This window comes from Mesoplodon mirus, assembly GCF_964341445.2.
Source record: "Mesoplodon mirus genome assembly, chromosome: 5".
Classification (NCBI taxonomy): domain Eukaryota; kingdom Metazoa; phylum Chordata; class Mammalia; order Artiodactyla; family Ziphiidae; genus Mesoplodon; species Mesoplodon mirus.
This window is the reverse complement of record NC_138980.1, coordinates 42,179,571-42,194,600: the sequence shown is the minus strand read 5'-3', so window position 1 is coordinate 42,194,600 and position 15,030 is coordinate 42,179,571. Positions and strand designations below refer to the sequence as shown.

The 15,030-nt window shown below is 52.9% G+C and overlaps 1 protein-coding gene across 1 annotated transcript; it reads right to left on the bottom strand.

Moving 5' to 3' along the window:
- Positions 1-1,395: 1,395 nt before the first annotated feature.
- Positions 1,396-11,627, bottom strand: FARSA (phenylalanyl-tRNA synthetase subunit alpha). Its single transcript, XM_082623438.1, has 13 exons — positions 11,458-11,627; positions 9,276-9,413; positions 9,091-9,189; positions 8,884-9,002; positions 7,738-7,830; positions 7,524-7,652; positions 7,332-7,447; positions 5,086-5,170; positions 4,875-4,974; positions 4,614-4,782; positions 4,407-4,484; positions 4,130-4,244; positions 1,396-3,508 (listed from the first exon to the last, which is right to left on the bottom strand). The coding sequence occupies exons 1-13, from the start codon at positions 11,602-11,604 to the stop codon at positions 3,370-3,372; spliced, it is 1,527 nt and encodes a 508-aa protein (XP_082479564.1). The 5' UTR covers positions 11,605-11,627; the 3' UTR covers positions 1,396-3,369.
- Positions 11,628-15,030: the final 3,403 nt, after the last annotated feature.

Here is a 15,030-nt window from a genome sequence, read left to right as displayed (position 1 = left end):
CGGAGAAGTCTTTCCAATAAAAAATTCTGACCTTTGCTCTCCCTTCATTACGACCTATTGCCGTCAGTGAAAAAGTTTACGCAGTTACCACCTTGAATCAGAGTTTACCTGCACTCCAAAACCAGAAGCTCCTTGAAAGCATGGGGGCCTGGCCCTTAAGAGTTGGGCCCATACCCCTTAATAATAAGAGTAGTAATAACAATAATGAATTAATAGTGACAACAATAATAGTAATTGGCACACAAGGAGCCACAGACTGGGAGAAAATATTTAACAACTTGTATCCAGCATCTACAAAGACCTCTTGCAACTCAGTGAGACGGAAAAAACCCAGTTAAAAAATGGTCAAAGGGGCTTCCCTGGTGGCGCAGTGGTTGAGGGTCCGCCTGCCGATGCAGGGGACACAGGTTCGTGCCCCGGTCCGGGAAGATCCCACATGCCGCGGAGTGACTGGGCCCGTGAGCCATGGCCGCTGAGCCTGCGCGTCTGGAGCCTGTGCTCCGCAACGGGAGAGGCCACAACAGTGAGAAGCCCGCATACCGCATAAAAAAAAAAGGGGGGGCAAAGGATTTGAAACGGTTGGGCAAAGGCCCTGAGGTCTGAGCAAGCTCAGTGCCTTTGAGGAGTGGCCAGGCCTGGTGGGGCGAGCAGGGCTTGGGGGAAGCAGTGGGTGAAGGAGGAAGGGTTGGGACTTCGTCCCAACTGACTGGGAAGGAGATGGAGCTCCTCTTCGGGACACCTGTCACAGTGTTCACAAAAGGGAGACAGTGGGAATCTGCTCACATCGCTCAGCCCTTCTGTGCAGGGCTCTGTCCCTGGCCACACACTAGAGCACACACCTTTACACCTACGTCCTGGAGAACTGGGTTTCAATCTGGGCTCTTACCGATGGGAATGATCATTAAACTGCCACTCACTCTCAAAACCCATCTTTGTCTAATAGCAAGACGATAAAATCTAAAGCATGAGACTATTATAAGGGTTTCAGGGATAAACATTTGGAACACATTAAGAGTTTAATAAACAGTGGCTAACAGTATCTTGTGGCAAAGCCGCAAGTTAAGTGAGATGCATCTTCCTGCAGCATCAGATTTGAAGATTTGAGGATTATCTACTGGGAAAAATCTCACTTTTTTTTTTTTTTTTTTTTTTGCAGTACGCAGGCCTCTCACTGCTGTGGCCTCTCCCGTTGTGGAGCACAGGCTCAGCGGCCACGGCTCACGGGCCCAGCCGCTCCGCGGCACGTGGGGTCCTCCCGGACCGGGGCACAAACCCGCATCCCCTGCATTGGCAGGCAGACTCTCAACCACTGCGCCACCAGGTAAGCCCCTCAGACTTACTTTTAAGCATGCATACACAAACACACTGGCACCAAACCAAAACAAAGGCAACACAGAAGATGCAAGATGATTTTTATGGTGCACGGTCTGTATAACATTTGAAAACATGCAAATTGAAACCATGTCTTGTTAAAGTGACACATGTAAGTAGCAACAGTTTAAAAGCACATGAGAATGATAAATACCAAATTCAGGAGGCGGCAACCTTAGTGGGCTGGGGGCAAAAGAAACTAGGACAAGCTCATAGGGTCTTCAAACCATTAGTCGCACAGATCTAAAAAGTGAAAGATCCAAAGCAAATATGATCTATGTTCAGATTCGAATGAACTAGGGATGGATTCTTGGGTGTTTACTGTATTATGCTTCATATTATACATGCTTCACCCTCACCAGCCTTTACTTTTTACATGGCTTCTACCCCTCCCTCCGTTTATCTGTTCATCCTGTCTCTCATGCCTCCCCAGGTCCCTCCCCATCCCCACCCCATGTCAGCTCCTGAAGGCAGGGACCTGAGCCAGCTTTGCCCACTGCTGGGCCTTCAGCTCATGAACACTGCTGGCACTTGAGAGATGCACGTTTCAAACTATTACATTTAGAACAGATAGGCAACAAGGTCCTAATGTATAGCACAGGAAGCTATATTGAATATCCTGTGATAAACCATACTGGAAAAGAATATTAAAAAAGAATGTATGTGTATAACTGGGTCCCTTTGCTGTACAGCAGAGATTGGCAAATCAACCATACCTCAATTTTAAAAACCTAAAAAAAAAAAGGTGTACATTTATTGAATGAAGGAATATTTTTCTGTATTCCTGGATTATTTAATTTGAAATAAATAAACAAAAGATTTGAGTGAGGAGCCCTTGGAAGATTGGTGCCCCCAGGCCCTGGGACCAGTAAAACCCATGGCCTCAGCTGACTGCCAACTGCCCTGGGTATGAAAGTGGCCTCATGGTTACATTAAAAATTGTCTATGTTTCTAAAAGCGTGCTGCCCCTGAAGATCTGGGCTGAGTGACGTGGTGACTGGGATTGGCTTTAAAATATTCCCATAGAAACAGGTGTGAGATGCTGCTCACTGTTCAGTGGAGTGGTGGGTCCATGGAGCTTTATCCTACTCATTCATCTCTATTCTGGGCTCATTTGAAATCCTTGAGAGTTTTTTTAAGAGTAGTTTTTTAGGGGGAGGAGAAAGGGATGAACGTGTGGAGCACAGAGGACTTTCAGAGCAGTGAAAATACTCTCTATGATACCATAATAATGAATGAATACACGTCATCATACGTTTGTCCAAACGTACATACAACACAGGCAATCAACTGTAATGTAAACTATGGACTTTGGGTCATTATGATATTGTCAAGGCAGGGGGTTTATAGGAAATCCCTTTACCTTCCACTCAATTTTGCTATGAACCTAAAACTGCTCTTAAAAAAACAAAAAGGGCAGCTTTAAAGGCTTAGCTTGCTATACGCCCCACCCCACCAATGCTGGCTCCCAGGTGGTGGGAATGCTGGCTCCTGGGGCCCCAATGCCCGCCTTGGCCTCTCCTTCCCAAATGCCCCTTCCACGGGGGTAGGGGGTTCTGTTCCCTTCACCTAGAAGAGACCTGGCACCAGGAGGTAAATCAGTAAATGCCTGATGGAGCCAGTCTTCCCTGGTGGGATCTGGCTCAGGCTGGCCAGGGGTTCCTGAGGATCCAAGACCTCCAACCCACCACGCCTCACACCCGGGGCTCCAGCACCCCTCCGCCCCTAAGGAAAGGCACCAGATGAGGGCAAGTGCCCACTTTATTAGCCAGCAGCTGGTCTGCAGGGCTCCCCAAGGCCCACCCTCACAGGTGGACAACAGAATGAACCTGCTACCCGCTCCCCTGTCCCTGGGACCCTGGGGCCAGTGGGGAAGAGGAGATACCAGGGGCAGGGGGACTGGCCTCACAGAGGCCTCGTAAGTACAAGGGGGTCACTGGCAGGGATGCAAAGGGCAGCAGGGTCTTGGGGAAGGCGGCCTATCCAGGGCGGTTCGTGTCATGCGGCCTCCTGTGTCGACGGGGGCCCCCGTTCGGCGTCTAGGCGGCACAGGGGACTGTCGTACACCATCTGCAGGTTCACCTTGTGGCCCACCAGCTCCCGGATATTGTTGATGCCGTATTTGATCATTGTTGGGCTTGGCGGGGGGACATGACATGGTTTAACACGAGGTCAGGTCACATGCTGTCTTCTGATCAGAACCTCTCTTATCACCTTCCTTGAGTAAAAGCCCAAGTCCTCCCTGGGGCTCAAAAGGCCCTGATCAATCTGTCCTGTCACCTCCCCACCCTCATCTCCTCCCACTCTCCACCTTCACTCACTCATTCCCTCCAACCACAGCAGGCCCGCTCCAGCCTCAGGGCCTTTGCACTGGCTCTTCCCTCTGCCTGGAACGCCATTCCCCAGATATCCTCACGGCTTACCAATTCACCCACCTTCAGTCTTTGCGCAGATGCCACCTCCTCCGAGAGGCCTTTCCTGACATCTCCTTAGCCCTCCCTGCTGTGTTTTCTCTGTAACACTGCTTTTGGACACACTTTAAGCTTTACTTGTTGACTTATTTATCTCACTAATTATCATCCTCTTTGTTCCACTAGCACCCCTGGCTTCATGGAAGTAGAGATGTGTATGTCATAATCACAGCACAGGACTCAGTACACAGCAGGTACTGTAGATGGCGCTGAAAGTCTGCAGGCCCCCACGCCTGGCAAGCCACCTGAGTAAGGCAGCCAATACCCTAAGTGGTTTGGGTACTCACCGCTCAAGGGAGAGGCCCCAGGCAATGACGGACACATTCTCAGGGAGCCCCATGGGCAGCAGCATCTCGGGGCGGAAGATCCCGGAGTTTCCAACCTCCACCCACTTCTTCAGGCCTGTGAAGGCAGGAGAACGACGGGGCGGCTTGTGTGGGTGATACTGGGCCTGGCAGTTAGCTTGGGAGGTGGGGTGTGGGCTTGGCAGTGACGGGGACCTGGGCTGAGCCGTGGGCAGCCTGAGACCTCCCTCCCTGTCCCAGTACTGGGTTCCACCCTGACCTTGGTGGTAGCTGAACACTTCCATGCTGGGCTCGGTGTAAGGGTTGTAGGTCGGCTTGAAACGCAGCTGGGTGATACCTGGGTGGGGAGGCAGCCAAACAGAGTGGGGGTTGGGGGGGGCAAAGGGGGAGGAGAGGGGCAAAGGGGGAGGGTCAGGCTGACGACCAAGGCATCCTCCTGCTTGCCCACCCCAGCCCGCCTGCTCACCCAGCTTGGTGAAGAACTCCCGCAGGACGCCCATGAGGTGGCCTAGCGTGAGGCCATGGTCAGCTACGACGCCCTCGATCTGGTGGAACTCGGCCAGGTGCGTGGCATCTAGGGTCTCATTCCGGAACACACGATCAATGGAGAAGTATTTGGCCGCTGTGAAGGGCTTCTGGAGATGAGAGGCAGGCCAAGCCCGGGCATGGGTGAGAAGGTCAGGATGACAGCCCTGCCCCCTCCAACGCTGCCCAAGCCCCGCCACACCTTCTGGGCCAGGCGGTAGAGGGCGCGGGCGCTGGCCGACGTGGTGTGGGTGCGCAGTAGGTTTTTCCGAGCCTCGTCCAGTTTCCAGTTGTACTTGTACCTTCAGAGGGACATACAGGAAGTCCATGATGCAGCTCTTGGCCCCCAACCTCTTTCCCCTGACACCCCTGGGTGTCCTGCCCAGGACCCAAAGTCCTGGGTTCTGTCTTACCCCTGTGAGCCATAGCCGCCTTGAGAGTGGGTCCGCTTGACGCGATGGACGTAGTCCATTGGGAGCTGCTGGGCCTGGGCTGGATCTGGGCAGGACAGAGCAACATCTGGTCAGTCAAGGAGCATTTCTCAAATAGCCACCACACTGAAAACAGATAGTGACACAGGCAGCTCCCTCCCCTGCCCTCCACAGCTGCCAGAGGGTACCTGGGAACACCTGAGTCAGTCACAACTCTCTGCCCAGAACCTTCCGTGGTCCTATTTCCTCTTTTTTTTTTGGCCATGCTGCACAGCTTGCAGGACTTAGTTCCCCAACCAGGGATTGAACCTGCGCCCTAGGCAGTGAAAGCACAGAGTCCTAACCACTGGACTGCCAGGGAATTCTCTCCTCCCACTCTTAACTGATCACTTCCTCCAGCCACAGGGCTGCCCTGCTGATCTGTGAGCACACCAGGCATGTGCCAACCTCAGGGCCTTTGCACTGGCCATTCCCTTTGCCTGGAACTTTCCTTCCCCAGGCATAGCTCCCTCCCTAACCTCTTTCCATCTTTGCTTAAGCAGCCTTCATTTTATTTTATTATTTTAAAAAATATTTTATTTATCTTATTTGGTTGCATTGGGTCTTGGTTGCAGCAGGCATGCTCCTTAGTTGTGGCAGGTGTGCTCCTTAGTTGTGGCTTGCCAGCTCCTTAGTTGCAGCATGCGAACTCTTAGTTGCGGCATGCACGTGGGATCTAGTTCCCTCACCAGGGACCGAACCCGGGCCCGCTGCATTGGGAGCACAGAGACTTTTTTTAAAATTAATTTATTTTTGGCTGAGTTGCGTCTTCATTGCTCTGCGTGGGCTTTCTCTAGCTGCGGCGAGCGGGGGCTACTCTTCGTTGTGGTGTGTGGGCTTCTCACTGCGGTGGCTTCTCTTGTTGCGGAGCATGGGCTCTAGGTGCACGGGCTTCAGTAGTTGTGGCATGCAGGCTCAGTAGTTGTGGCTTGCAGGCTCTAGAGTGCAGGCTCAGTAGTTGTGGCGCATGGGCTTAGTTGCTCAGCGGCATGTGGGATCTTCCCGGACCAGGCATTGAACCTGTGTCCCCTGCATTGGCAGGCGGATTCTTAACCACTGTGCCACCAGGGAAGCCTGCAGCCTTTATTTTAAATTGACAGCGTGCTCCCCCATCAACATAACGTCAGTTCCCCCATCGCATTTACTGCCATCTTGCATCGCCGTGTTTACAGCTTACTCAGAATTAAATGCATATCTCACCCAACCAGGATATGTGGGTCTCATCAGAGCAAGGATTTCTGTCTCATTCATGGCTGGGACTCAGGTGTTTCACAGAGACTTTGGCACACAGGAGCTCAGTCATAGGTGCAGACTCTATGCTGCACGAATGTGCAAGTTCTTATGACTCCCTTCCAGAGACACAATTTTAGTGCACCTGAAAAGCCTGACATCAAATCCCAGCTCCACCGCCTATAAGCTGTGACCCTGGGCAAGTGATGTCCCCTCTCTGAGACCTAATTTCCTCATTTGCAAAACAGGGCTAACAGTCTACTTCCTATAGTTGGTGGAGAGATTAGGACAGTGACAGCTCAGTAACTTTTATATTTTTTTTTCTTTTTCTTTTTTTTGGCCACACTACATGCCATGTGGAACTTCCCTGACAAGGGGTCAAACCTGCGCCCCCCTGCCGCGGAAGCGGAGAGTCCTAACCACTGGACCACCAGGGAAGTCCCACAGCTCAGCAAGTTTTGGATGCTGAAATGATGACAATGGCGCTGTTGCTCCTGGCCAGGTAACAGGCACCCAACAGCCTCACCTGCCCTGCTGGTGGGGGAAACAACAACCATTTTGTAAAGTCATTCAATTTCAGAGACTACTAAGGACTGTGGAAGAAAGAAAGAACTGGGAAGCAATGTTGAAGACTAGCAGTGAGGAACTTTTAGAACTTGGGGGGACAAGGGCATGTCAGGGTGGCCTCTCTCAGGTGACATGTGAGCAGAGGCTTCATGCCAGAGCCTGCCATGAAGACCTGGGAGAAGACAGTTCTCGGCAGAAGCCACAGCACAGGCAAAGGCCCTGAGGTGGGCAGGAGGGGAGATGGAAGAAGATCACAGAAGTTGATGATAGTGGCTCACACAGGTTTATAGGCCACACTGAGGAGAATGGAGTTTATCCTGTAAAACGGTATGCCACCCCAAAAGGCTCTGCCCAGGCCTGGCACCTCTGATGTCATGGCGGGGCCCACCCACCTCGCAGGAAGAAGGTGTCATGCTGGTCCCGTGCTGGGTGCTGCTGGGGCTGGAAGAGTGCGTCAAAGTTCCAGAAGGAGCTCTCAATGTAATTGTCGGTCGGCATCTCGGTGAACCTGGTGGGAGACACAGCCTGACTGCCCTGCCTGTGCCAAGCAGGTGGGCTAGCCCCACCCCCGGCCCCATGCTTACCCCATCTCCAGGAAGATCTGCCGGAACTGGGTGCGGACCTTGAGCAGGGGGTGCAGGTGGCCGCTGTCAGGGAGGACGCCGTGGGCTGAGAAATTGTAGGGCTTGAAGGGCCGGTCCCGCCAGGAGCCACTATGGGGGGATGCAGGGTACATGGGTCTGGTGGGGGCTGCCTACCACACCCCCATCGGCCCCCAACTCTGGGGCTACCCCCTACCTGGAGATCATCTCCGGGCTCAGCTCTGTTTCCTGCTTGGAGATGCTGGTGCTAAAGGCACTGCCTTTGCTCACCCAGTAGGTCTTCAGGGTCCTGAGGCCAGAGGACAATGCTGTTACCTCCTCCAAGTGGTTTCCCTTGACCTCCCATCTGATGCTGACCCCAAAGTCACCCACCAAGTCACTCTGCTGTATTTTCTTCCTGACACTTACCATCTCCAGAATCCTTAGCTGGCCCCGACCTACATCCCTATGTTCATGCAGTTACTCATTCAACAAACATTTACTGAGAACCTACTGTGTACCAGGGCCTGTTCAAGGCACTAAGCATATAGCTGGGAGTGATAATAATAGATCAAGTTTAGAGAGTTTATTCCACACTAGGCTCTGTTCCATAAAATCACCCCATAATCCTGTGTGAAAAGGAGCCATTTTACACATGCATAAACAGAAGCTTGGAAAGATCAGGTGACTTGGTCAAGATCACACAGCTAGCATATGGCAGAGCTGGGACTTGAATCAGGCAGCCCCGCTCCAGTCTTTTTTTTTTTTTTTGGCCACACCATGCAGCACATGGGATATTAGTTCCCCAACGAGGGATCAAACCCACGCCTCCTGCGGTGGAAGCTCAGCGTCCTAACCACTGGACCACCAGGGAATTCCCAGTTTGCGTTCTTATAACTGCTAGGCCACTGCTACGTCTGCTCAAAGGAGTTGTCAGCTCTGTGAGGGCAGAGCCCCCAGCCTGTCCAGGTCCCAGCAGTCATAAACTTTCAGACAGTGCTTAGGACTGTAAAGGAAGTAAACAGGGCACAAGGGATGGAGGCCAGGAGTGAGGAACTTTTATGGAATTTGAAGGGAAGAAAGGGTGTCAGGGTGGCCTCTCTAAGGGGACACACGAGCAGAGGTTTGATGTCAGAACTTGCTTTGAAGAAGAGCAGGAAGATCTTTCTCAGCAGAAGGCACAGCATAGGCAAAGGCCCTGACATGGCATGAGCCTGGCGTGTGTGCTCGACAAGCACAGTGTGAAGGGAGGCTGGGAGGAGACTGATAGCACCCTGGCCCAGTGTGGGCAGAATGGCTCCCCTTCTGCTCCAGGGCCATGCAGGTGACACAGGTGTGAGCCTGGGGGGCGGCACCCACTCACACTTCAGTCAGCAGCTTCCTCTTCCTGAGCTCGCTCCTCTCCTTCTCTCCCAGCTTCTCGGCCTGTCCACCCTGGACCAGCTGGAGCCGCCGCTGCACCTCATCCTCCACGCTATCCACCTGCCACAGTGATGGGCGTGAGGGGCTGTGAGGGCAGGGGGCCCACCTGTCCGACTATTTGTCCAACCACCGCCCGGCAGGGACTCACCACTCTGAACACCCGGGGCCCATCAGCAGCACTCTTGTCCACTCGGATCCACTTGTTGGACATGGCCTTGCTGAAGCCCACCTTGCCACTGGGCAGTCGCTGTGGGAGCGAGGCTGCAGTGAGGGGGACACAAGGGTCGCCCTCATCCCAACACCTCCCTAGGCCGTGCCCACTCAGACCCCTACCATGAGCTCGCTCTGGGGCAGGCCCTCTGGGGGGACGCTGCGAAACACCCGGGCCTCATGGCTGCCCTCCCGGGCAATCTCCTCGCCCTCAGCGGTAAGCTCCCAGCGCTTGGTGGAGCGCAGCTCAGCCTCGATTATCTGTAGGAAAACAGGGGGACACAGGCAGGGACAGGGTTCAGATGCAGGCACCCCCTTGCCGCAGCACTGGGGACACGGGTCAAAGAACAGCCTGTGATGCCAGCTTTGCCTCTCAGCTGTACCACTTCCCAGCGGAGTGATCTCGGCTTGTTGAGCCTCAGTAGATCTTTTGTGACACAGGGAAAAATGACAAAACTGATTCACACCTCCCAGGGTGAGGTAAAGTACTGAGGGTATTACCTGCCTGGCAAAGAACAAACCCTATCACTTTTGAACCTGGGAAAGATTTTTTTAAAGTCTCGGGTGAAATGATTTATTTCCACACTTACATGCATCTCAGTGTAGCCAGATGTCAGAGAAGAACCCAGGCTGCCCACATTACACACAGGAACCCTAGGGGCCCCTTTCATTCTAATTCGTAGCTCTGCTCCTCTCTTGCTGTGTGACCTTGGGAAAGTTGCTTAACGTCCCTGAGCAAATTTTCTTATCCATGAGAGAAGGGTGTGGTGGGCTCTACCTCAGAGAGTTGTTTTGAGTAACTAAATGAATACACAAAAAGGATGCAGAGCGCTTAGTATGCAGCAAATGCTGCATAAATATAACTACTACTACATTAATATCATCGTCATCATCCTTACAATGAACCACATTAAACTGCCACTACTTAACCCTCAGTAGCCTACACAAATGTCACTTTCACATCAATCAAGGTACTGTCATCCCATACACCATAGCTTCAATCCCCTTCTGCACTGACGACCTCAGGCTTCAAATCCAGGTTTGCCTGTTCCTTCTAGTGACACTGATCAAGATTCTGACCAGTGCTTAGAAGTTGTCACGTCTGCAATATGGGGATAATAACAGTGCCATCAACTGAAGGTCACATCAAAGATTGGATGAGGAATAAATCTGAGGCCAGAGCAGGGCACATCATGTAAGTTTGATGTTTTCAGCTATGTTTTTTTTTTTTTTTGCTGTACGCGGGCCTCTCACTGTTGTGGCCTCTCCCGTTGTGGAGCACAGGCTCCGGACGCACAGGCTCAGCGGCCATGGCTCACGGGCCCAGCCGCTCCGCGGCATGTGGGATCTTCCCGGACCAGGGCACAAACCCGTGTCCCCTGCATCGGCAGACGGACTCTCAACCACTGCGCCACCAGGGAAGCCCCAGCTATGTTTTTTGAGTCCTAGCCTCATGGATCCAGCCTGCTGGGTGACCCACGGGTCTGTCAGCATCCTCCCCCTCTGGCTCCAACACCCTTCCCTTGTCCAAGTCAGAAGGCTTCACCCGAGCTATACATCTACATTTCCATGAACCTTATTCCATTCCTTCACCTGAATCCCTTCTCCATTCCAGCTGCCTCCCTACAGCCAGGGACCATACCCTGTAGTTTGGGGATATGCCAGCCTCTGCCATTGTCCCCTTGCCTCCAGTCCTGCCCGCACCAATCCTTCCCAAGAGTGATGTAGGCAGTACGCACATCTCATTGGCTCTAGCTCCTGCCATGGCCCCCCAGTACCCCTGTGAGATAAAGACCTACAAGGCCTCGCAAAATCTGGCTCTGCTGGGTCTCTCTCACCACTTGTGTCACCCCCCTACCCCACTGATCCTTAAAGTGCCATGGCTTTTCTACTCAATGCAGAAACCCGACTCAGCTGTCATCTCCTTTGGGATGCTCTCCCTGATCCTCAGAGCTGGGTCTGCTATCACCTCTGAGTTCCCCGTGCTTCCTCATCACTCCGGTCACTTGAGTATATCCATTATACTGCAGCCTGCGTGAAGGCGGCGACTGCGTCTTTCTGGTCCACCATTCTCCTCTCCACCCCCTCAACACTGATCATGCCTCAATGGACGTTTACTGCATGAGGAACATCCGTACGCCGGGGCCCTCACTCGTTCCTGACTCCCCGCCTGCGCACCCTGGGCGGGACACATACAGTTACTCCTAACCAGGCCTGAGATAATCTGGCCTGGAGGCAGAGCCCTCCTGGCAAGGGAACCGCAGATGCAAAAGCGAGGAGGCCCGGCATCACTGGCCCAGCTCACCTCACCCAGCGCCTGCAGGCTCTTCACGGCGCCCACCACGGTCTGGTGCTCTACGCCCAGCTCGGCCGCCAGTTCAGCGCTATCCAGGCCGCCATCGGCCGCCTCCAGCCGCTGCAGCAGCACCTCCGCCACCGGACCATCTGCCATGACTGCTCCCAGGGCGCTCAGCGTGTGCCTGCCGGCGGTCAGAACAACCGGAACCGGAACCGGCGCCGGGGGGCGTGCACCGTCATCTTGAGTGTGGCAGACTATGCTGCAGGGCTCGGGGTGCCGCCATGTTGAGCGTGTCACTTGGCCAGACTGGTGGTTTCTGGTTGACCAGAGAGGTCAAATTAATGCCATCAAAGACAGACTCACAGCATTGTTTTAAGCTTCACCCAGCCCCACCAGCAGGGGCTGTGTGACCTTGGACTTCCCCCTCTCTGGGCCTCAGACCAGTCCTCCCCTGGGGATTCTTTCTTACCCCACAGGAGGGCTGTGGGTGGTGGACTCCAGACATAGTCATCCTGCTGATGTCAACTACTTTTATTTTTTCATTATTATTTTAAAAAATATTTATTTATTTATTTGGTTGCACTGGGTCTTAAGTTGCAGCTCTCCAGCTCCTTGGTTGCAGCACATGGGCTCCTTAGTTGTGGCTCCAGGGCTCCTTAGTTGCAGCATGCATGTGGGATCTAGTTCCCTGGCCAGGGATCGAACCCAGGCCCCCTGCATTGGGAGCACGGAGTCCTAACCACTGCACCACCAGGGAAGTCCCTGATGTCAACTACTTTTAAATTTTCAAAGGGAGCTGGGTAGGGACCAACCCTATTTATAGAGGGGAGAAGGACTCAATACTAGTATATTATTGAATAATATATTCAAGGTTGCAGCTAACCTGTATGGACATTCTCCCCTGTGCCCAGCCCAGTGCTAAGTGCTTCAGGTGTACTTCATTTTCCCCAAAACTGTATGATGTAGGTACTGATATGATATACATTTCACATATGTGAAAACTGAGGCTTGGAGGGTGGTATGCCTTGCCCAAGGTTCTGCAAGGAGCTGGTGGGGAGTGTCAGAAATTACAAACACTCCAGAGCCTGCCCCCTCCTCCCCATACCCCTGCTCTGAGAAGACCAGTGTCAGGGAAATAATTTGTAGTATAGATCAGTGCTGTCCTATAGAAATATAATTCAAGATACTGGGAATTCCCTGGTGGTCCAGTGGTTAGGACTCCACTATTCCACTGCAGGGGGCACGGGTTTGATCCCTGGTCAGCATGCCACAGCTTGGCCAAGACAAAACAAAACAAGAAATATATTTCAAGATAGAAATGTAATTTTACACATTTTAGTAGCAACGTTAAAAACAAAAGGGGTGAAATTAATATGAAGAATTTATAGAACCTAAATGTCCATATTTTCATTTCAACACTTAATATAAAACTACTAGTGAAATATTTTACGTTATTTTTTCACACTAAGTCTTCAAATTCTGATGTGTATTTTCCACTTACAGCTTAGTTCAGAGCAGCTACATTTCAAAAGGCAATAATCACATCTGGCCAGTGGAGACTACATTAGACAGCACAAGTAGATTCTAATCCCAGATCTGCCATTTCTGTCCCTCAGCCAAATCACTTAATCCTTCTGTGCCTCAGTTTCCTCGCTTGGATGGAAATGATACGAGCCCAGGTTACTGTGAGAATTAAGTGAAATAGTACCCACACACGTATGTAATACTTGCTGGTACTAAATTGAGTGTGGACTCTGTGTTAGGTGCTGCTCTAAGCACCTACTCATTTAGCCATCACAACTGTTATTTGAGCGTGGTAAATGGGGTTACTAATATCCCCCAATGCTGGACCTACAGTGAAGTCCTGATAAAAATTCAGAATGCATCCCTCAAAGTCTCTTCTTAGCTTCAAAGCACTTTCCCCATTTTTGCTTATTTAATTCCAGCAAGAGTCCTTCTTTCCTTGCTTCTGTCACACGTCAAGTAGGTTTTAAGCCTGTTCTGTGCCCGGTGCTGCAGGAGACACTGTGGGGTGGGGGTGGGGGAATGGTGAGGTGAACAAGACAGGCGCAGTGTCTACTCTCTGGCAGGAAGCACCTAGCCCATGTGTCCCTGACACATGGTGGAAGGGAGGGAAGGCGGGGGAAAGGACAGTGGAAGGCCTAGAGTGGTCATCCCAGACTTGGGGGGTCCTCGTTGGGGAGGATCAGGTTGGGCAATACTGGATACTGTCTTGGGGAAGGGGCAGAACCCCAAGTTCTCCAAGACTCCTCATTCCTCTCTTTTCTGAGCCCCCACCACTAGAGGGGAAGCACCCCCTCCCCACCCTTTTGCCAGAATCCCCCCCTTCAGCAGCAGTTTACTTCCACTTCCCAGGTCCAGAGCCAATTTGCTCAGAGTTTGGGAAAGCCCCAGCTCTCCTTCCTCCTTCCTGCAGCCTAGGGGCAGGGAGCTGGTGTGTCACTTTCAGTCATGTGCCTCTGGCTTCCGAAGAAGGCTCTAGTTTCAGGGGTCCTGGCCACCTCCCTTAGACCTTATCTTCCCCACCATCTGTCCTATTTTTTCCCTCCCCAACGGAACCCCCTGCCCTCTCATCTTTAGCCGTTTAATTGCAAAAGCAGGCCGTTTGTGGGAGACCACAAGGCAGTGACCCCTTTCATTTACCGGCTGAGGAGGGGATGGAGGGTAAAGGACAGGCTGCAATAAGGCGAACAACCGTAGGAGACCCAGCCTATAGTCACAACTTCGAGCCGTTCAGGGCTTCCTTCCCTCTGTCCCAGACATCCCTAAAAGCTTTGAAAGCATTTCTGCCGGCCAGCAGCTGGCCGGGGTCGCTCCTCTTGGCCTTTCAGGAGCTCCTGTGCCTTCAAAGAGGCTAAATGCCTTGCCCCAGCTCACACAGCAGCAGTCTGACAGGCTGCCAGGGAACTAGGGGCCGTACGGAGGAGAGACCCGTCACTCCCCCCGCAGGCCTGCACAGCTCTGGCGCTGGGGTGAACTGAAGCCCCAGGGCTCGATGCCCTCTGCCCCATCCTGGCGGGGCGGGGGGCGGGGGTTAAAAGAGAGAGAGAGAAAGAGATGGAGAGAGAGAGGGTCGGAGTGGTGGGGTTCCCCAAATTCAGGGTAGAAAAGGCTAGGAAAACCTTGCCTACCCATCCCTATAGAGGAGATAAGCGGAATCGATGCTGGAGCAGGGCCCTAGCTCTAAGCAGCGGCACCTGCGCTCGCGCGGATTCTTTAAACGCCTAAATCTCTAGCGCTGCTAGCGGGCGAGGGCGGGGTTGGGCCGAGGTCTGGTCACATGACCTGGCCTGAGGGGCTCGAGGCCCCACTCCACTGGTGGGCGACCCCCACAACGCGTGGTCGACCTTCATTGGCCAGCGGTGCGGCCAATAGAAATCGGCCATCTGGGAACCCAGCGTTCCGAGGCACAGCCTAACTTGCTGAGCCCATAAGGGTCCAATGGAAAGGCATAGCTGTGGCCACAGACCAATGATAAGGTGGAGGAGGAGGGCCAAGAGGCCGGACCAGGTTGGTTTGAGAGGCGGCCGGGTATAAAATCGCACGGCTGGCGGCACC